A 23,367-nucleotide genomic window follows, 5' to 3' on the forward strand; every position below is an offset into this window, starting at 1 on the left:
GTTACCACTACAATGTATTATTATGGCATTAGGCCAAGGAAAACATGTAACACATTCATCTAAGTATTCTTTAAGTTGCTCTACCCGCAAACCCCGCACACCCAACCAAAATATAACTAACTCTTTTTCGTCAAAACCTAAATTCGTGCCATATCTTCGTACCGCCGCTCTTCTCTGTGCCCAAAACACGAAAGAATGCCCCACAATCCAGACAACCAATGCCTGGTGACCTGCAAGAAATTCACAAATAACATCATAACCACATATCATTATAACAGGTTAGGACGAACATATAACTTGAAACGATCCGATTGCCATCTCCCTAAACGTTTAATAACTGACTCATCCAATCCCAATAAAGCTGCCTCTGTCGCAGCCCCAATTCGAAAAGAATGGGACGTATACCTCTCATCAGCTAAACCCAGCTCCTTTAAACCCAAACTTAAAACCCTACGAAACTGGAACTTAGTCAATGGCAAACCAGACTGATGCACTAGCCAATTACCCTTCACCGCAGGCCTAACTGCATTAAAAAGCTCAGCAGCCGCCACTGGGCAGATATCAACATCATGCAACCTATTCAAAGACACCCAACAACCTCTACGTTTCTTATCCGTTTTAGATGTTTCTATAAACAATCTTAACTGCTCCGAACAGCTAACATTTCCAAACTGTAAACCAGAACATCCATCCTTATTATGCGCCACAAGCTCGCTGACTCTAAAAGCACCAAAGAAAGCAACAACAAAAGCTGCTCTAAACAATCTACATTCGAAACTATTCCAACAAACTTTATGCAACACACCAACTAAATTCCTTAACAACCCTGACGATAACGGCTTCCTGTTATCCAAAACTCTACTCTTAATACTATAACCCTTTAGCACTTGCCTAACCAAAAATTCCTTAAATGCACACTTCTTACCTGCCAATTTAAAAAAGAAAGTAACACCAGCCAAATGCATGTCTATACTAGACCTAGCCATTCCCTTATTGATCAAACTAAACACAAAAGCTAGCGCTCCCTCAATACTACCCTCAAAAATATCCCAACTTCCTTGCTGTACAAAACCAGACCAAGCCTTCCAAGCCTTGGAATAGCAGTTCCACGTGTTCTGTGACAAAGATTTCGCCAAAAGCTCTCTTAGCTGGGTGAAGTCAATTCCCATACATATGCCGGAATTACCATCCCCACTTCTTCCGCTTGTGGAGCCAAAGATCTGAAAACCTTGAAATTGAAACGAGACAGCGCATCAGCCACAACGTTCCTGCAACCTGGGATATGTCTGGCTTTAAGCCAAATATTACCTTGTAAACATAAATAAACCAATCTTCGTAATAAGTTAATAACTGGAATAGACTTAGCATGTAAAGTGTTGATCACCCACACCACTCCCATATTATCGCAATTGAGCAAAATCCTCTTATTCGCCCAATCCTTAGACCACAGCTCAAAAGCAACTATTACCGGAAAAAGCTCCAATAAAACCATATTTTTAACCCACCCGGACGATACCCATGAAGCGGGCCACTCCGCAGCAGCCCATTTCCCTCTCCAGAAAATCCCAAATCCCGTTGAACCAGCCGCATCCGTAAAGAATTCCATAGCGTCATTATCAATAAATTCTTCCTGCCAAATAGTTGATCCGTTAAACTCACTCAAAAACAAATCCCATATTTTCAAATCCTCTTTAATCTGTCTAGTCACTCTAACTCTATGATGCGGCTGCTTCTTACCCGAAATAGCTCGTGCTATATGTCTAGAGAAAACCCTACCCATCGGCATCACCCGCGCCGCAAAATTAAACATACCCAGCAAAGATTGAAATTCTTTAACTCTTAACTTATCACTACTTATAACCTTTTTAATAAACAACCTTAACTTAACAATTTTATCAACTGGCAACCGAAAACACATCTTATTCGTATCTATCACTATCCCTAAAAATTGAAGTTCCGTCGTTGGGAAGACCGTCTTATCACCAGCCAACGGAACACCAAAACAACTTGATAACTGCAAAAATGACTCCAACATGGACAAACAATCATTGGAACCAGCCTTACCAATAAATAAAAAATCATCCAAATAATGTACTATAGAGTCAAAACCAGAAACATCTTTTATAACCCATTCCAAAAATGAAGAGAACGCTTCAAAATAAAAACAAGAAACTGCACAACCCATTGGCAAGCATTTGTCAAAATAAAATAAATTATCAAATTGAAACCCCAAAGAACAAAAACAATCCGGGTGAATTGGTAACAAGCGAAAAGCCGCCTCAATATCCACCTTAGCTAACAGCGTATCCTTACCCATAGCTCGAACCCATTTAAGAGCATCATCAAAAGATGCATAGTGTACTGAATAATCTTCTTTCACAATCTCGTCATTCAATGAATCGCCCTTAGGAAAGGACAAATGATGAATGAGCCTAAAAGCACCCGGTTCCTTTTTAGGCACCAAACCTAGCGGAGATAAACGAAAACAGGAAAAAGGGGGCTCTACGAAAGGCCCTTCTATTCTTCCCAAGCTTAACTCCTTCCTTATTTTAACTCTAACAATATTTTCATTGTCCACCACAGATCGCAAATTATCCACCCAAACCATACCTTTCTTACCATAAATGGGAATTTTAAAACCGTCATTAAAACCATCAAAAATTAACTTAGCCATCCGACGGTTTGGGTACCTGCCTAAAAAGGGGAGCAGATTTATTAACCTCACTGGCGTCACCGCCTTTTGATACCTCTTTTCCTGCATTGTGCAAGTTCTTCCGAAAACACCGAAATGCTGGGTGATTCCCAGCACAAACTGAACATTCATGTTTAAATTTACAATTATTGGGCCACTTGCACTGGCTCTCATTAAATGCCCAGCAAAACCCTTTCTGCCTATGTTGCTGCTGCAAATTACCACTCATTCTAAAACTAACATTCTTCTGGGGCAACATAATGCTCACCCACGAACCCACATCCTTCATTCCCCATTTCAAACTTTTATGTACTGACATTTTCTGCCTAAACGTCTCATCGTAATAGAACCACGCCAGACCACCAAAATTTTTATAGGCTTCTAATACTGCGTCTAGATGCTGAAACAGACCAGCGCAACTATCCTTGTGCTTCTCACAATACACACTAGAGAAGATGCAAAACGATTGTAACCAATTGTTAAATGATCTTACTACTGGCCTGCGTCTTTCTTCCTCTTTATCATTTTTCATAAGAAATTCCTTAGACGCAGGCAACAATGATAAAATGTCCACATACTCATCATTCCAAATTTTCTCCTTGACCCCTTTGCTTAAATGAAAACCAAGAGGTGACACCTCACAAGACATGACTTCTTTCATGCAAGCTTCGTTCACTACACTTGCTCTAGAACCAGCAGTATCCTTAACCCAAGCCTGAGCTGGACCATGACTTTTCTCTTGAATGTCCTTTAAAACATTCACCAAAGCAGCAACAGCATCATTAAGATTTTTAACAGAAACACCAGTAGACTCACCCACAGCATCCCCAGCTCTGCCTTCAGCTTCATATTGCTGCCTTACAGCATCTTGTTCTTGTCCAGCAACCGGGACAGCCAGAGACTGACGCCTGTCCTGGTAATTCAGGTGCTTACTGCACCCCTCACCCGGATCCTCCACACTCCTGGGCCGCTTTGAGGACACCTTCACCCGAGAAGCGGGCCTTTTCTTCTTCTTGGATAAGTCCGGGACACTTGCTGAGGATCTATCACGACTATTAGCCGTGACCGAGACCCTGTCCCGTAATCTGCCTGCCGCGCTGACCTCTCGCGAGCCGACTCCATCTCGCGAGACACTTGCCGGCAACATTTCAATATTCCGCTCCTCCTCCGGCACTTCTTCTTCAGCACCGCCAGGGGTCGCCTGAATCAGTTCCTCGGAAACCGCAGAAGAATAAAGGCATCTCCGAAGCCACTCCTCTCCTCCTCGCTCCGAGACCCGCTCCTGCAGCATCTTCATCAGCTCTTCCATGCTGACTCTTCGGTTCACCACTTCGCTACCGCTCACCAGACTCTTACGGTCAGTGCAGATAATCGCTCAGTGGATCGCCAGGTAAGTGACCGCTCCCCTCAGAGTGCGCCTATTTATAGGTGCAATTCCCGCCCTTTAGCGCGGCGCGAGGCACCCGCGCGGACACTAAGAGGCAGCACGAGCCACTCAAAAAGAGCGGCAACGCGCTAGCGCAGGCGCAAACGAGAATAAAGTTATATAACCTATTTTTTTTTTTTTTTTTACATAACCCCTAACCTGACCTTTCTATGACCTATCTGACCTGCCTTACACTGTATAATACCTATCCCTGTCCCCACAACCTCATGTCAGCCTGCCCTATTTGTTCAGGCTTTTTCATTATGTTAAGTCGCAAATGCTGATATGCATATGGGCCCCTTATTTGATTTATTATTGTTTTTTTTTTAGTGGCAATAAATATCTAAAGTATATAACTAATATTATTGGTTCATTAGTATAGGTAAAAAAATAAAGGTAAAAAGTTTTTCTTCTAGAAGAATAAAATGTCAGTATATATTATTAGATGTAGCTGTTCTTAAGAACAAATAAACCTATTTTTTTGGTATGCCGTCACATTTAGATTGAATATGTTGTATGTGGACCTGGTTAAAAAACAGTGATTTAAAGGGAAAGTCCAATGGAAAAAATATTATTCCTATTAGTCCTTGAGCATATTATCCAGTTTTGTATACAGGAATGTATTTTAGCAGTGAGAAAAACCTGCTGTTATCTCATATCGTTCCAATAAACTTCCTTTATCAGTAGACCTGGAGGCTGCCTTGGTTGTCTGCTGTTATGTCTCAAACCTCATGCTGAGCTCATGCTTTATGGCAATGATAATGAAGTTTGATCCTCTATAGACTTTCATTAGTCAGAGTTGCTGGCTGAGTGATTAAGATCGAGCCATTCTATTATTTACCACTGGCTGTATGTTAAGGAGTCAGGGTGTTTGTCTAGTAGACTGGGCTGATATGAGAACTACAAATGGCTAATATGCATCTGTCTGAAAACATTATATTATACGATAAACTAGAACTGTTTTAGAAAAGAAAACCGCACAGTATTTTTGAAAACTTATTTTTGATCGAATACTAAAAATAAAACAATTAGTGGAAGTTCCCATTTAAACTACAGGTTGCCTCTTAAACCCATAGGATCCTGCAGTCACCCTCTCTGTAGTCAGCCTATGCTAAATTTGTGTCCGTTAATGGAAAGCTAGAATAGACTATTTATGTGAATACACCCCGATTGCTTGCATTTAGCAATTGTAAAGTTGCTTACCTATTATAATAATATATTCTAGTTTTCTGCCAACTCTTACCAGTGGAATTTTTTGATTAATGCTTTTATGAGACACACCTGTTTATTCAATACCCTCTATTATGAAAGGATTGTGACCTTAGCTGGCGTAGAGCCCCGTGTTTATAACTCTGCAGTGTTTGCCATGTAACATAATTCTAGGTAAAGGAGGTGTGCCCTATACGGTAATTACATATACATTGCTTTCTGTTGGTGTTTTTCTAAATACTTAAGTAAATTAAATGGGAAATATCGTTGCGCTTTCAGTCTTACATTTCTTCGAAATAGAATTAAGTAAATATTAAATAAAACAATAATAATGCATAATTACACAGTGTTTTACGTAGGAAAATATTTTCTTATATAGCTTTACAAAAGGCAATTATCAAAACTATTGCATAAAAATGTCTAATTTGCACATATTACTTTTTATTGCAGTGGAAGTAACATGTGATCTTATTAGATGTTACAACAACCTAGCAAGGTCTTTAAGGTTCGTAAGCCTCGGAATCTTGTTGTCCTGCTGAGTTCTACCCCTGTCCCGAAAAGCAGGACAGCGGTATAGAGTGACAAAATCTAGACTGTCCAGTGCAAATTAGGACAGTTGAGAGGTATAGGCTAGTACAATCCCTGCTAGGATACAGCTAAAATATAAAACAAACAAAAAAGAAAAGCACATAAAATAATGTGTTTTTTTTGTATTTTTAAGTATTAAAAAATGGTTTCATGTGCTTTAGTGAAGCAACACTCCCAGCCTTGGGCATAATTATTATGATGAGAATGATGAGAGTTGTAGCCCTCATTAGTGACTGCACTAAAGGTTGCCGTACTCGTGGAAATGTCTTTCTGCTTTTTCTTTAGCGTGTCTATTGTATTTAACCCGTCTTTATGTATGCCTACCCTGTATTGTGTTATGTACATATTACATACAGCTACTCGTGTGGTCTATGTGTTGAATCACAACTTGAAGACTCACTATAGAAAAGCTATGACAATTGGCCCGGCCTTCGATGGGGGAAAAATATGCCCATCCCCTGGCTGTCAGAGGGTTAACATGTAACTTATAGAATTGCTACTTATATGCATTGCATTCATCCTGAGAACCCCAGGGGTTTGACTTTTATTAGTTTGTGGTACAAATGTTAAAAATACGCATTACTAATAGCATTATTTTATGATTCTTGCGTGCAAACACTTTTACCCTTAAACCAGCCACTGATTTAGCTTTCTATTTGTTTTATTTTTTATGAATTGAGCAACTGAAAATAGTTATTAGCTTTCTGTGCAATCAAAAATATAATTTAACATTTCTGGCAAACATAAAATTGGGTCCCGCAACTGCAGTTCGTATGTTTTTTGGGCAGTTGTCCAACTTTTGTTAAAATTTCTGAAAGTGGACACTATTTATAGGATACTCTTCTTTCTCAAGTATTTCCACTTAGAAGATTTTTTTTTTGTTAAAAGCCAGCTTTAACAGAGTTTCAGTAATAATGAAACCTTATCTAAGTTTCCTTTCCTTCCTACTGTAGTGGAAGACCATATTTGTTTGTATTAGCCGGGGTATTGGTGATGGTGCATGCACCTGCCTTCTGAATAAAGTGTGTGGATTTCTTGTGTTTAGTTTAATCATTGTCTGCATAATCTACCTATCCCATGTTTTAAAATGCACAGTTGGTTAAACAACCCCGATATTTATGTTCCCTGTGCTACTGCATCTGCCCACCCAATACATAAGCATGTGTGTATGTATGTATGTATGTATGTATGTATGTATATATATATATATATATATATATATATATATATATATATATATATAATGTGACACACCAAAGTTGATGATATATTATGAGATGGTTCTTTTTTTTTTTTATTAATGAAACCGAAAAAAATGTCTGTTGCTGGAAGATATTTTATGTAATTATACAAATTCCTCCTTTTTGCTGATCATGACTTAATTGTTTTGACTAGATGTGATGGATAAAAGAGAGGGCAGAGACAAGGATGACACCAAGGCAGTGAACTTGGTCTGTTGGTTGAATGGTGGAATTGTCAGCAATATATATATAGAGAGCAAAGGATCACCGGAGCTGCTTATAAATGTGAACTCCACTCTGTAGGTAGCAACAATGAATTTATAAAAATCTCTCAATGAGAGAGACAGGGGAAACCGAGGAGTAGTAGGTCAAAGCAGTTCTTGTCTTTATTTCTGGAAACACCGACCGGTTTCAGCGTGAACAAACGCCCTTGTCAAGGTGAAAACATGTTGTCAACAATAACAGAGATGTCAAGAATTGTGGAAAGTGGGGAACGGAGGGATTACTATAAACCTAGGCTTGGAGATAGTGGGACGCCATCCATGATGCAACTCCTGAAAGAGTTAGAAGAGAGGGTGAAAGGACAGGAGAGGAAATATAGATCAGGATGACATCCCTCCTTTACTGTTTCCATAAAAAAGTACAATTCATTTAACATGTGTCGACTAAAAAATATGAATAGAAGCAGCTCTCTAGGTCATATTCCTACAGACTGAGTATAGTGGATACTTAATTATAAAATGTGCATCTCTATTAATGTTCTTGGATATATTTTGCTATTAATTCAATATGTTTTAACTGGTGATATAGAAACATTCAGTAACAAAATGTCCTAATATGAACTTTATAAGGAGAGCTTAATCTACAACCTAATAAATACATCCTTTATTTTTGTTGCTTCTTTAATATAATGTAATATTCCTATATGATTAACGTTCTAAGGAAGGCGTAGCTTTGGAGAGAGAGATAACGAGCCAAATATTCCCATTCCGTGTTTAAGTTGTCTAATTTTAGGTCACACAAATACTAATCCTCAGTATCTTAAGAAGCTTGAGTTGGCACATGGCCTCTAATGGGCTAATTAAAGAAATCAGTCACAAGTTTTATTAATTATTCCACAGTCTATATGACTGTAATTGGAAAGTTGTTTTATAATTGGCATTTTTAAATTGATTAATTTTCTCCCTGGAGCCATCTTCTGGTGGCCTAAGTTACAATGGTTCTATTCGTATAACTGTGTCTGTAAGTGTCGCCTTTGGAAGGATACTTTCACCCCTTTCTGATACTCTACATAGTCAAAGAACTGCTTGGGCCTCCAGAAATGCTACTCTCTATCTCAGTGATGGCGAACCTATGACACGCGTGTCAGTGCTGACACGCGTAGCCATTTGGGGTGACACGTGCAGGATTTCATCCTCGGCGGCCGTGCAGGAGCCGAGGATGAAATCCTGCACGTGTCACCCCAAATGAAAGAATCTGTGCTGGAGGAACGGAGGGGGGGTGGGACGTGCAGTAGCGTACCTAGCGGGGGAGGGCGGTCCGCACCGGGTGCCGCTCATCAGGGGGGTGCCAACTTGCCGGCACCCGGCACCCCTCCAGAGACGGACAGTAATGTCCGCCGCTGGAGGAGCAGGCTCGCAAGGGAGCGGTATCGGAGGTCTTTAACAGACCACCGGCTCCCTTGAGTGATTTTAAGCCGGTTCAAGGATCTCCCTTGAACCCGGCTTAAAATCACTCAAGGGAGCCGTAGGTCTGTTAACCCCTTCAATCCCAGGGGTTTTTGGTACCTCAAAGCCCAGAGCAATTTTGCCATTTTTGGGGTATGTCGGTTTAGCGATGATTCTCTTTTCCTGTGAATAGTGTACCCATATAAACTATATATCGTTTTTTCAAGGAGAGATAGAGCTTTTATTTGATACCATAGTTGGATGATTAGCTGGAAATTTAGGATGAGAAATTTAGTAAAAACTAGCGAAGATTAGAAAATTAAACTAATTTTTTTTTACATTTTCCCTCTGAATCCTCACAAAATTAGGTAAAGTGATGGAAAATCCCCTCCAAGTTTATTAATTTAGGTGTCCTGATTTCAGAAATACCTAATTTATATAGATTTTCCAGACTTTCCCAGCACCAGGGAGCGTTCTATTAGGTGTACAATTTTGAATAATTTTTATGCCTATGGCTTAACGGGTTTGGGGGTTGTGAACGGGGGCAGGAGGGTTATACTGGGTAGATTTTATGCTAGGGCAATGGGAAGTAAGGTTTTTTAATAATTTTTTTATTATCTTTTTTTATATATTTTTTTTATATTTTTTTTTAATTTTAATTTTTTTACATTTTTTTTTATTTTTTATATATTATTTTTACACAGTAATGGTTAGAGGTCCTCCTAGGGACCTCCTGAACATGCCAGTGATGTCACAATGACATCACAGCCCACATTATAATTTTTTTTTGTATTATTTATATTAATATTTTAATGATTTTTTTAATATTATTTTTAAATGAGTAACCGTTTTTTTTTTTTTTCTTCTCTTCTGTTACAGGACGGGAGGGGGAGTGAGAGAGATGGTTTCTCACTCCCCTCTCCGCGATCCCCCTGCACCGATCACACTGTGATCTCTATGCAGGTCCTCACAGACCTGCATAGAGATCGCAGCGTCTCTGTGCCTCATCGGAGGGCAGGATATCCCCGCAGGGGATATCCTGTCCTCCGATGACCTTCCGGGTTACGTCAGCAGTGACGTAACCCGGAAGGGAATGCCCGATCGCGCGTTTGCAACTGCGCGATCGCGCGATCGGGCACTTTCAACCGTAACAGCTTACCGGCTTTCATGCCGGAAGCTGTTACGGGAGATCGGGCAGCAGAAAGCCGGCAATGCCGGCTTCTGCTGCCAGGGGGGAGTCCAGGCTGTCAAACGACAGCCTGGTCTCCCGTGCAGCGGCAGGGATGTGTCCCTGACGCTGCACGAAAGGCTGGACGTACCGGGACGTCCATAGGGGTTTCTTTGTGGGCGTTTTTTGGACGTCCCGGTACGTCTATAGGGGAACTAAGGGGTTAAAGACCTCCGATACCGCTCCCTTGCGATCCGCGCGGCAACAGCTGTTGGCCGGGGTTTGTTGTCAGATCCCGGCGCACAACACTGAAGCCGCACCCACCGCTGTCCGTGCCCTCTGAACCCCGTGCCCTCGGAAGAAGATAGAAGAACTGAAGAAGAAGAAGAGGAGCGAAGAGCAGGAAAAGGAGCTGTAAGGAGAAAAGAGGAAAGGTAGGAAAGCATACAGTGAGAGTGGATTGGTGTATGTGTGTGGATTGGTATGTGTGTGGATTGGTATGTGTGTGGATTGGTGTATGTGTGTGGATTGGTATGTGTGTGGATTAGTGTATGTGTGTGGATTGGTGTATGTGTGTGGATTGGTATGTGTGTGGATTGGTATATGTGTGGATTGGTATGTGTGTGTGGATTGGTGTATGTGTGTGGGATTGGTGTATGTGTGTGGATTGGTATGTGTGTGGATTGGTATGTGTGTGTGGATTGGTGTATGTGTGTGGATTGGTATGTGTGTGTGGATTGGTGTATGTGTGGATTGGTGTATGTGTGTGGATTGGTATGTGTGTGTGGATTGGTGTATGTGTGTGGATTGGTATGTGTGTGTGGATTAGTATGTGTGTGTGGATTGGTATGTGTGTGGATTGGTGTATGTGTGTGGATTGGTGTATGTGTGTGGATTGGTATGTGTATGTGGATTGGTATGTGTGTGTGGATTGGTGTATGTGTGTGTGGATTGGTGTATGTGTGTGTGGATTGGTGTATGTGTGTGTGGATTAGTATGTGTGTGTGGATTGGTATGTGTGTGTGGATTGGTATGTGTGTGGATTGGTATGTGTGTGGATTGGTATGTGTGTGGATTGGTATGTGTGTGTGGATTGGTATGTGTGTGTGGATTGGTATGTGTGTGGATTGGTATGTGTGTGGATTGGTATGTGTGTGGGGATTGGTATGTGTGTGTGGATTGGTATGTGTGTGGATTGGTATGTGTGTGTGGATTGGTATGTGTGTGTGGATTGGTATGTGTGTGTGGATTGGTATGTGTGTGTGGATTGGTATGTGTGTGTGGATTGGTATGTGTGTGTGGATTGGTATGTGTGTGGATTGGTGTATGTGTGTGGATTGGTGTATGTGTGTGGATTGGTATGTGTGTGGATTGGTATGTGTGTGGATTGGTGTATGTGTGTGGATTGGTATATCAAGGGCAACATACGAAATCGACTGATGAACAAAGAAGTTACTAAGCAGGTATGTTAAATAATTTGTTTTTGGTTTATTAAATACAATTATATATTGCAATTATACATTTTTGTAGTTTAAACTATAAATTGCGCAAAATTATGTTTTTTTGTCGAAGTGACACACCACGCGAGTAATGCTCGATTTTTTGCCGATTTTTGACACACCGCGCCAAAAAGGTTGCCCATCACTGCTCTATCTGGTCAACTAAAATCTGTAGAGTTTCCAAATACTGGAAGTTTTCTAGACGTTCTCAAGACTGTCATTATTAAAGACGTTTTTTTCAGAAGCGAACAGGTAAAGAATGATCTACCGGTGCTTAGAACACTCAGGATTTAGACCATTGAGGAGCTTCTCAATCTAACTAGTCCTTCAGGGGGAGAGGCAAACCAATGCTTCCTGGATCTAAATCCAAATATTCTAGTTTAGCATTTCTTAGTGTCAGTCCTCAAACACCTCAATAAAAAACTATAGTCGTTTTTAGGCCTACTTTAAATCGAGATCTGGATCTTGCTGCGCTCACAACCCATTCTGTTAGAGACACTCATAAAAGTTGTAGTTGATGGATATCCCCGTCTTCTCTTTAGCTAGAGATTCATGAGTTCTCTTGAGCTTGCATCAAAAATGATTGCTCGTCGGACATCTAAGAGCAAAGAGCAAGCGTAGGAGTCTGTGGAGGCCAAACAAATAATAAGAAACAGAAGAAATGAATCTATATAATAAAAGATCAAAAAGACAGAACTAATGTACATCAGTAAAAATAGATACTTCTGTTTATACATTCTTATTCCTAATTTCACAGAAACTCACTTGAAAAAAAATATGTGGGAAACCAGTCTTACTTTTGCATTCTTTATTCAGAAATTTGGATCCAAACATTGGTTCCCATTCCTAATTATAGCAGAAACACAATAAAGTTGATTAATAGCAGAGATTTTGGTTCATGGGGTGTTTTATTTGACTTCCTGAACTCAAACAGTAGAAATAATTCTGTATTGTTTTCTGCTCATTTGTCAGACTGGAAAAGATGTTTTTATTGGCTTTATTTCGGGAAATCCACCTGATGTATAATGGAATTGACTGTCTTGAGACTTGTGCAGTTTTTGCAGGCTCCTGGATTTGTTTCCTTTTCTTTGCATCCAGAATGTGCACCGCATGAACAGAAATGCTCACCGGCAGGAATACTTTGCCGTCCACTGGGACACTTGCAGTCAGGGTATTTTTTATTGCCCTCAGCATGTCTTAAATGAATAGGTTCTATAATAGTACATAAGCTACTTAATGATGTGCCATCAGAACTAACTGCCAGCTCTTTGGCTCCTAGGCGCATGCACATACACACACACCAAAGAGAGCGAGCTGCGGATCCATATGTTGTACTGATAAACCCAGAGACGCAGAAACATTTTGTTAGACAAAGATAAAGCTCCTCAGTTGAAGGGTCCTTTGGCATTCCATTTACCAGTTTTGGTGATGTGTGAGGTCTGGTAGGGGCCACTCGGTGCAGGGGCCCCTCTCCTCCAGCACGGGTATTTCCAGAAACACAGACAGACTCCATTATGGGCATCAGCTATGGCAAAGTAGGCATCCCAGGTCCTGTCATGTGACGGGATCTGCCAGTAACATGGACGCTGCTCCCATGGTTATGGCATTTTGTGTATACGTATATCAGTAAAGCACATGGACAGAAGCCATATAGACGACATATGTAAAGAGAGATAGACTGTGTTATCCCAGGGCCCCTCCTGACCTTGATCTGCCCCTGAGAATGTATGTGGAATCCTTGGACATGATTGCTTATGTATACCATATGGGCTCTTCTTGCCACAAACCTTGTTTTTAACTCCGTATTTTCCATGACCACAATAAAATTGCTATTTTCCTTGTGATTTTAGTAAACACAGAACCCGTTTATAGATGTAGGTCTCATTAAAAATAATTATATGATATCTAAAGGCGCAACGTCTGATTAGTACATAAATATTGCTTGATTTGGATAAATGATCTTCCTGCACGCAATGGGCATACAGTAGGTACCCAAAAAAATCTGGGACAGGCGGGTGGGGTGATGTGACGGAATCGCTGCACCTAGCCGTACATCCTAATTTGCGGATATTTATGTATAGTTGTGTGATAAAAAAGTTTGTGTGTGCGAGGGAGGGTATATATATATATATATAGATATATATATATATATATATATCTATATACCGTATATATATATATATATGGGGCTGCTTGTAGTCACCCCCCGTATGCTGTTTATCAGATGCCAATTGTTATGAAAGTCACATACCTCACATATCTCTAATGCCGTGGGAGATCTGCCAGAGACAGATCGCCAATGGCGCTGACTTGAAGAAGTGGTCTTTTTATTAACTACCACTGTTATTAACTATAGCCAGCATGCAGGAAGAATTCTCTCAATCTTGTTAACTTGTAGATTTTGGTTTGGTCCGACTTGCATACGCATTTGCCTCCTTTCGTCCAAGGCATGCTGGAGATGAGTTTGGGTGAACACATTCCCTGCTGCCTCTGCCCGCTTACCCCAAGTCAATCCAGTGTTGGCTCAGCGAGAGTTCCCATGGGGTCTAACAAGACCCCGTCCATATACACAGAATGTTTTCTAACTGATTTTAGTTGAAGTGCCACTGCTTGTCTGCTTCTAGAGACTACAGAGGGAGATTTGATAAATATAGTATTATAGCTTTCAATCAATGTGTCTTGATTTTCCTGAAAGAAATGTGCCTTTTTGAGAAAAGTGTGAGAGCAGAGAAGCTGTGTCATCTGAGCTCCAGTAAATGCACGCAGTCCGTGTCCCGCATTACCCTTGTGTCATCATTTACATGAACTCAGCTGGTAAGCTTCTGGACAGGTGGCCGCTTCACACCCAAATGATTATCGCCCTTTCCTTTATATAATCCGATTTATCTGTATCCTATAAACACTGGATCTGCTCAAAGTCATTGCCACTCATGGGAGATCACCCTCACGCAAGGAGCAAGTTGATGGAACAAACATTTTCTCCATAATAAGTACAGATACTGTTTAAGCTTAGGAGATACCATATAATATATACACTTAACTCCTTGGTACATGTTTGGAGTCTTATACCCCCTGTGTTAAAGGGACACTCCAGCAATCAATGCAATTTAATTTATAAGACAACGGAATTGTTCCCCATAAAGACCATCAGAATTCAGCGTTCCTCTCAAATGCTTCAAGCTTAAAGAAGGCTATTCAAATGCTTAAAGATTTATACACCTATCCGGCTTTAGCTGGAGAGAAGCTAGCCTCGTGCGGAGTGGGGCGAACCATGCGTACGGATTGGGCTAGATGAGTCCTCCGCGTAAAAAAAGATGCAAGTTGGGTGGTAACAGTCATGGCTACATAAATTCACCCTACCATAGAAAGAGGAAAGTGACCCAGAGACCCAGGGACGCAGAACTTCATCCGGAGTTCCCACGTATACACAAGACCTCTGTCCCTCTTTTATATGCATTCATAATATTTGGTTGGAATTGTTCGAATGCGTTAGTCTATCTATAGTCACAACATCAAATAAAAATTCTTGGTAAAGCCAGGTCCCTTAGAACAAGTGTCCCTTTTGGGCCATCTTAAGCCGTGTTGAAAGGTATTTGAGGATATTGAGTTTATTTTTAATTTTTAAAAGATGAAATGTTATCATACAATACTTAAAAGGCAAAAAATAAAATAAAAACAGTGGATATGTTTATTGCTCTGATATATCCAATGCTTTGTCCTCCTTTTATGTTTCATGTTAGGGGGCCGCCTTTGCCATTTTAATCAGTGACAGGAAATGTTTATTCATAATCGATGGGTGGATACTGTTTTCAGCCTTTCTAAACAAATTCTTGCTGCATCCTGTTTAAATAGAATTGCGTAATAATGGTAGCTGAGTGAAGAAGCCTTCATGGTAGGCAAAGTGTGTTATTTATTGACTATACAAGGAGGCTTTAAGTAAAAGTCCGGTTATAATGTGACCAACAGCATTAGCAATATTTCTGCGAAAGATGTATAGATATAGAATGAGGGTCCTGCTGAAAATCATTCTCACAGGACCAACGAGCTATAACTGATCCTGTCCTTATAGCTAATTATACCCCTATATATTCTTTGCTTAAAAAAATCAGCTAGCCCATTTATAGGCATCTAGCGAATATTTTAGGACAAGGTCTGTGCGTAGTGGATTCCACACCTCTATTGTAAAGAACCTTGTTCTCTGCTTTAAGTGCAAATTCCTTTCTTCAAGTCTGACCTACATGGTTAAAAAATGAAAGCAGGTATAGCAGGTAAGCAATCTATATTATTGTCATGGAAAAGCTCCTCTTCCGTAATTACAACACAGCTTCAAGTAGAGATGTTTTTGTTATTAATCATCTCCCATCCTGTTTTTCATGGGACAGTCACTCATGTGGCCACCTTATGAGTTTGACCCTGAGTCTCCAGGTAAAGTGCTGCTTCTCGAGGTCTCAGGATGATTCTTTTATTACTGTAGGTGGTAAATGGTCTTTAGCTACTCCTACTTCCCATCCTATTCCGCTCCCACCCCATTTAATGCTATATGGGGCTTGCCCTTGTCTGTGATTAACCTGCCCTCATAGAAAGTCATTTCTCCAAAAGAGGGAGAGCTCCACGTAAACTACCCTGGGAAGTTGCCAGGTAGGGATGAGTTATTACTCTATAGGGCTTTTGCCATTTTTTTTGCTGGCCATAAGCATTAATCCTACTACATTTTTGTCCCTATTGTTCCCCAAAAAGAATTTTTTTTTACATAGTTATAAACAGCTATTTCCACTATAATTATAACATTTTGGATAAGCGATGTAAACATTTAACACAGCTATGTATTATGTAATAATGGTAAATTGTTACTTGGCATTTGCTGATAAGGTTTATTGAGCAACTTAATGATAGTTTTCCTGTTTTGGTTAAGAAGTATGGCAGCAGTTGGTGACTAGAGCTTCTGTAGACTTCATTGAAAAGCTGCACAATTACAATACTGCAATAAAGGAGTTTATTCACCGTAGGGGACAAACCAAGATATTTTGGACAATCTTGAGCTTCCAACTTTGTGGGGACAGTTTGGAGGCGGCCCTTTTCTATTCCAGCATGACTGTGCTCCAGTGCACAAAGCAAGCTCCATAAAGACATGGTTGGATGAGTTTGAAGAACTTGACCTGCCGCACAAAGCCCTGACCTCAACCCCATTGAACACCTTTGGGATGAGCTGAAACTGAGATTGCGAGTCAGACCTTCTCTTCCAACATCAGTGCCTGACCTCACAAATGCTCTACTGGATGAATGGGCAAAACTTCCCACAGAAACTCCCCAAAATCTTGTGATAAGCCTTCCCAGAAGATTGGAAGATGTTGGAGCTACAGAAGGGGGACCAACTAACAGACATATTAATGTCTATGCATTTACAATGCAATGTCATAAAAGTCCTTGTTGGTGTAAAAGATTGGTGTTACAATACTTTTGTCCATATAGTGTATGTATTTACAAGAAACAATTGTTTTAACCATCTAAAATTTGCCTTTTTCATATTTTTTTGGGGAAACTGAAAAAAGCTTTTTAAAAGAGTCCCTTCACCTTTAGTGAAACAAATAAGATGGGCTTCTAAGGTGTGTTTTCTTAACACTATAGTAAATTACAGTTAAATTGTGTCTTAGTGGAACAGCGTCTCTAAGAAATCAGAACGAGGCAACTTTAAACGCCTACTGAAGATAAGAAAGCCCCAAAGAATTCCAGTTAGTGACCAATCTGTTAATGTGAATTATTTAGTTACAGATAATCCTGATTAGTGTGACAATATTTAATCAACATCTGTCGGAACGAAACAAAACATCAAAGCTATTCTTTCAGGCAGTTTATCGACAATACTATCCTCCCACTTATAAACAAAAATATCGCGTTCATCAAAATATAGCAGGCTGGCAGAACACTTTGTGCCGGACTTTCAGCCTGCTTGTCCGTCACAAATGAAGTTGCACCTGCCACATTCTTCAATTTAAACTTAGAGTGCTGTGGTTACAAAGATAACTAGATCCCCCCCCCCCCAAAGGACATACTTGTTTTCAACAAATTATTGTTTGCGGTTTACATAGTATATCCCTACACACATCCTTAACCTTTGAGAAGTCATAGTTCAAGAGTGGGCTTTGTCAAAGCAATAGTTTGTGTACATTAATGGTAGAGTTTCGATGTAATGACATGGTGGAAGGAGAAGACTGGCATAGGCATTTTCTAGCCATGTTCTGCATTTGTGAAAAGGTCTCTTGGCCGACGTCCAATTCCATACCTGGAAGTTACTCAGGGTAGACTATCCAGAGCTCCCTCTCTTCTGTGGAAAGGGACACGGCCGGGCTGGGGAAACTAAGAAGGGAGTGGGCAGAAGAACAATTTGACTCGTGAAGCAGGTCTTCGAGGCTGTAGAAAAGTGTAACCAAAATATATTTATTTATATGATTTTGTGTCGGTTGACTAATATCATGAGGAAATATAGAGGCAATATAAAGGAGATGTTCACAGTGTTACGGTACATGTTTTCTGGAACCACTGCTATTATTTAACCGAAAAGACTTGCAATAAATGTACTGTTACAGAGCTAATGGCTGGGTGGGGCAGGCCGCAGGGGTCCAAAAGTCTTGAAAAAGGTCCGACATGAATGAAGGGAGGACAGCTCCTGAACCATGTCCCTAGAGGAAGAGTGCTCTAATGTAAGATTTACCTCCATAGTGTGCCGTAATTCTCGATGAGTCAGTTGAGGAGACCAGAAATTTCCCTTGAAACCCTCCCAGTCGTACAATGCATGGCTAGAAGTTTGGGGCAAGCATAATGAGATAAACCGGGACGAATAGTATACAAAGATGAAATATAGCAAATAATCCCCACTCCCCACCCAGAAAGTACCATAATATTTATGCACAGGGGAGTATACATGAAGTTTTTTATATATATAAAACCTGAAAGATTCATAAATTTGTATGTTGATCTGGCTTTCTCCCCAATTGTGTTTACATTGTAAATTCTGTTAAACCTTAAATGTTCTATTGTGGCAACATTATAAAATGTAATATAATGAAACAGTGAAGGCAAATAATATTTTATATTAATATTTATTGATTGGTCAGTTTACCAATCAATATATGCATAATTCGGAGAATGAAATACTCTTCTACATATCCTTTTAGTTTTTTTTATTTATATTTCATTTTCTTTGGATAAGTAAACTGCAAAGGTCGAGAGAACAAAGTGTGACATTTTAGCGTTAATAGCTTTCAAATGTTGGCATCCCTCAGTAATTCAATATAATTACATGTGATTTCTAAGCCATGGGAACTTCTGCTAGCTTTGAACTTCGTCTTCCCAGTGTTTACTTGTTACTGGCCTGGGAGAATAAATATATACATAAGTCGCATATCAGCTGACCAGTCTTTTGCAATGTTTCCCGATGCATGTTATATCTAACCAGAATAATTATCTAAATGTATGTAACATGTTGTTTTTTAAACATGAAATAAAAAAAAAATATATTCATGGTCAATATTTCCCAGTTGAGGTTTTAGCATAATTTATTTTCATCCAAATACCCTTCTAAATTGCTGCCTGTAGCATGTTACATTGATCATGGTCATTAACAACTTCTTTTTTTTTTAACCCTGTAAGTTCTGAATAGTAATAAAATGATGCCACATCGCCTGTTGGGTATCTTGAAATTTGGGTTCCAGGTCTCAGACAGTGTTACTCAAGTATTGTGATATTTCTTTCTCTAGGATCGCCTCTTTTTTGTCATGGAATATGTGAACGGAGGAGATCTAATGTTTCAGATTCAACGTTCGCGTAAGTTTGATGAACCTCGGTCGCGATTTTATGCAGCAGAAGTGACCTCAGCTCTCATGTTTCTTCATCAACATGGTGTTATATACAGGTAATGCAAATTTGTTGGACTTTATTTTCCACTTGGTACGCTTGAATATTTGTACAACTATTTGTACCTATGATGAACTATGCACACTATGACAGTTCTAAATGACATTCCCTTCAGTGTAACTATCGTGAGTGCAATATTTGTGGGAGTTGTTGCCCCAGGCATGAGCTTGGCCACTGCCCCCTTAGACATAGAGCTGTGGAGAACCTCCCTCCGCTGGGTCTTCTCCTCCAGAATGCCCAGATATGATGTCATATTCCAGCACTCCACATTAGTTCCCATGGAAAAGAGGGTTCTGCTTAGAAGCTTACAGTCTAGAGGATGTTTTGATATATTCTGCTAATATAGGGTGAAAATTCTTAGTTACAGCCTTTTGTATAAACTAAGAGCACTTTTTTACATAACCCAGAACTAGCCATTCCACAGATGATCAGATCCATTCACACTAGGAGCACCTAGATTGCTTTGCAGCAGTTGGCTTGGCACTTATAATGCATAGGACTTTATACAGGCAGCACTGCAACACCAACTGCCTAAGGGGCAGCACTGCAACACCAACTGCCTGAGAGCTTCGGGCAAAACTGATTTATTTAGCTGAGGAACAACTATTGCCAAATTGTGCCCTCTGCTACGCTAGCATGAAAGGTCTTTTGCTCAAGAATATACATTCGCAATCGCATAGATCACATGCATTATCATGAGAAAAGGGACCCCGACCTTAGGGTACAAAGTACCTTTGGTCGGGAAGGGTCAAATGATTATTCCAGTATCGCATATGTAAGCGTTTAGTTAAACAATTGTAATTACGTTCAAAAACAGTGAGTCTAATAGCCTTGGCTTTGTAGGTTGCAGATTGTCCCATCACAACCTGTTCCGGATTACTTGTTTAGAGAGCTGCAGCTGTTTATCTTTCCTGAGTTTTAGCGTTTGATGAATGCCTGGAGGCATCTCCAGTTTTGTGTGCCAGTACTATAACACAAATAAGAGTTTCTGGCACGGTTGGTACACAGTGGCCCATCAGTGACCCTGCGTAGATCAAGGCAATCTAGTTTCTCCTCTTCCCCTTGTGTCTCTACTCACTGGCGCTTCCTGAGTTTGTTCAACTCGTCTCCAGAGTAAAGGAGTCAGTGGGCAGCAGATGTAAGGCTTTTTAACCCAGTGCCCTCTCCTCTCATCACTTTGAACAGAAAGACGCTTTAACAAACTGAAATCAGACTAGAAGAGAAATCTACGAAAACAAAACTCTACATTAAACCAGTTTGTTTTCTTGCGGATGCATTTATTAATTCCAGTTTGCCTGCCAGAAAAATAATTTTTAACCAAAACAAATAAACAATAAACAGATCTACTATATGGAAAAGTTCTAAGCTTGTGTCATTTGCACAAGTCAAGATTTTTAGTGTCTTTTTATGCTTTGACCTGGATATAAACTAATGAAATTTTTAAATTTAAATATAAAACTAGGAAATTTCCCCAATTGTATGTTTTTAGCATTGCATAACCCAAACCGGACACTTGCATTGGGGAACGGCTATTAGAGGCAGGCGGGAGGGTATGGTCAGAGCATTGGTTGGGATGTGGATTGGGCAGAGCCGGGCCATGCACTTTCTTCACCATCTATTGATATGTGAAGACGTACGTTGAGATGCATCATCACTTCGTGGCACACAGCTCCAGTGCCATGCGAGGGGGCCATGTGAGAGCTGGGATTGTGGTCCGTGCTGCAGACCTCAATCAATGTTACAGCTCAGTGGGCCACTTAAGGGACTGTTTGAAGGTATGGCAATTTAATGCGTCTTTAAGCTTGTCAGTCAGTAGAACTGTATTGTATGAAGTCTCTAAGATAATGGAAGCTGAGGTCCTTGCCAGCCTGTGGCAGAGCCAGCATTATATGAACAATGTCCTGTCCTGAACTTATCTCCTTTCTTCTCACCGCACCCTTACCAAGGCTCTGATTAGAGACAGAATAATAGGGAGAAACGCTGATCCCGGGCAACAAGAACTTAAGATGGTTTTGCCATAGTATACATAAGTGTTTTGTTTAATTGATATATATTGCTTATTTTAATCTGTGAAAAATATTAGATGGGCTCATTTAGTGCAAAGATCTGTAAAATGACTTGGAAAGTGACATTCATATTATGTATAGATTTATATACATATATACACACACAGCGCTGTACATTTGGTATACAGGACATAACAAGTAGTGAATCCCATAACAATTTGGGTTTATAGAAAGGAAAGGTAAGGAGGCCCTGTTCAAACAAGCTTTCTTGAGTGTTGTTGTCTAGCGGAACAAGTGTGTGTTAATGTTCTACCTACCTACCCAACCTGCACGGGCCTGCCCTGAACTCCCACTGACCCAAGCTTGCATCATTTACTTATAAGCTTTAATATGTTTATGTTAATGCAGGTATGTGCCAAATTCAACACATCATAGCGTTCAGTTATTATTATGACATTACACTCAGATTACATTTTGATTTTGTTTGCCCGCTTATTTAAATCATCATCAGCTTCTTCCACTCAAAGTGTACAGTTTGGAGGTACCAAGTTCTAAGGGAATAGTTAAATATAATTCCAAAAATGTTTAACTGGGGGGGAATTGTGATCAAGTTATAGTAACAAATACATCTATATATTAGACATTTCCATTATTAACTTAATCTTTACCAGTTCTTTCTTACTCTTGGCTTTACCGTGCACACAGACTAGTCTGATTTAAAGGTTGTGTATTATATACGGTAATAATATAGAATTATAGAAGATACCTTCTATAATTCTATATTATTATATAATACACCACCTTTAAATCAGACTAGTCTGTGTGCACGGTAAAGCCAAGAGGAAGAAAGAACTGGTAAAGATTAGTTTGAATTGTCTATATTTTGTCTATATTTAGCGGGTTTCTGCCAGCAAATAATGCCTACATATCAGTTTTTAGTGACGCCTAAATATAATTAAAATATTGTAAATTAGATCATGGTATTAACAAAACCATAACAGTGTATTTAATCATATATATAATATTTAAATACCTAATACATTTACAAAAAAATATGCTGTTTTCTTTTTTATAAAATGATACAAAGCATTGGGTATAGCACCCAGGAGCTGATTATTGTGGATCCCAGAGGCACAACACTTTTCAGATTCATAGATACAAAAAGAGAGCTTCCTATTTATTTAACTTTTAAATGACTGCTCTCTATTTCCATGAATTATTTTGATTGAACAAAAACAAATAACAAAAATTCTGGGTTTTAATATTATTTAATTCCTTTTCCAAGTTCTGGGTTGTGTGGACGTTTGGTTCATATATCCTTTTCTGCCAACACAGCATGTTTTTATTTGCCAATCGTCCTTTAGACACAAAATACATTTAATTTGCCAGACACCGTCTAACAACTACAATGGCTCCAAATTGGCATAAATGAAGGCCTCTTCAGTGTATACAACCATATTATGTCATCATGTTACAGAAAATATTTTTAAATGTCACATTACTTGAAAGGGAAAACCCATCTCCTTGTTTGCTGAAAGACATCCTGCTCCAGAGACATAATTTATATTATTCTAGTTGGCACAATAGCGTTTCCTGCCTTATTCCAAGTATTTTTGTTTAAAATTACCACCATGATTAGAGGAAAGACAGGGTGATGTTAATGCAGTTGTATAACCGGATTTCTGTGAAAATGCCGTCTTCCTTCATTGCGCAAACAGATCAAACTTTTTATTAACTTTAACATTTGAGCACAGAGATTAAATGTACCATTATGAAAGGATTCTTTTCAAATCTTCTTCTTTTGGACAGTCTGTATGTGGATGCAAATCCCTCTGTCCCTCTCTTGCTGTGCTGTTAGAATGGACAATGAGTAGGAATGCAGTGAAGTTCTCTCCACGTTGAGTTTCATTCCCTCCAGCATTGTGGAGACCGTTCGTTCTGATCAAATCCCCAACTCTAT

The 23,367-nt window shown here is 39.7% G+C and overlaps 1 protein-coding gene across 1 annotated transcript in view; it reads left to right on the forward strand.

The window, feature by feature from the left end:
- PRKCE (protein kinase C epsilon) overlaps positions 1-23,367 on the forward strand; it is a 155,196-nt gene that overhangs the window by 110,977 nt on the left and 20,852 nt on the right. The window contains exon 11 of the mRNA XM_053460623.1: positions 19,245-19,399. Coding sequence (XP_053316598.1) covers positions 19,245-19,399 — 155 coding nt within the window. The remainder of the gene's footprint in view (positions 1-19,244; positions 19,400-23,367) is intronic.

This window comes from Spea bombifrons, chromosome 3 (genome assembly GCF_027358695.1).
Source record: "Spea bombifrons isolate aSpeBom1 chromosome 3, aSpeBom1.2.pri, whole genome shotgun sequence".
Lineage (NCBI taxonomy): Eukaryota > Metazoa > Chordata > Amphibia > Anura > Pelobatidae > Spea > Spea bombifrons.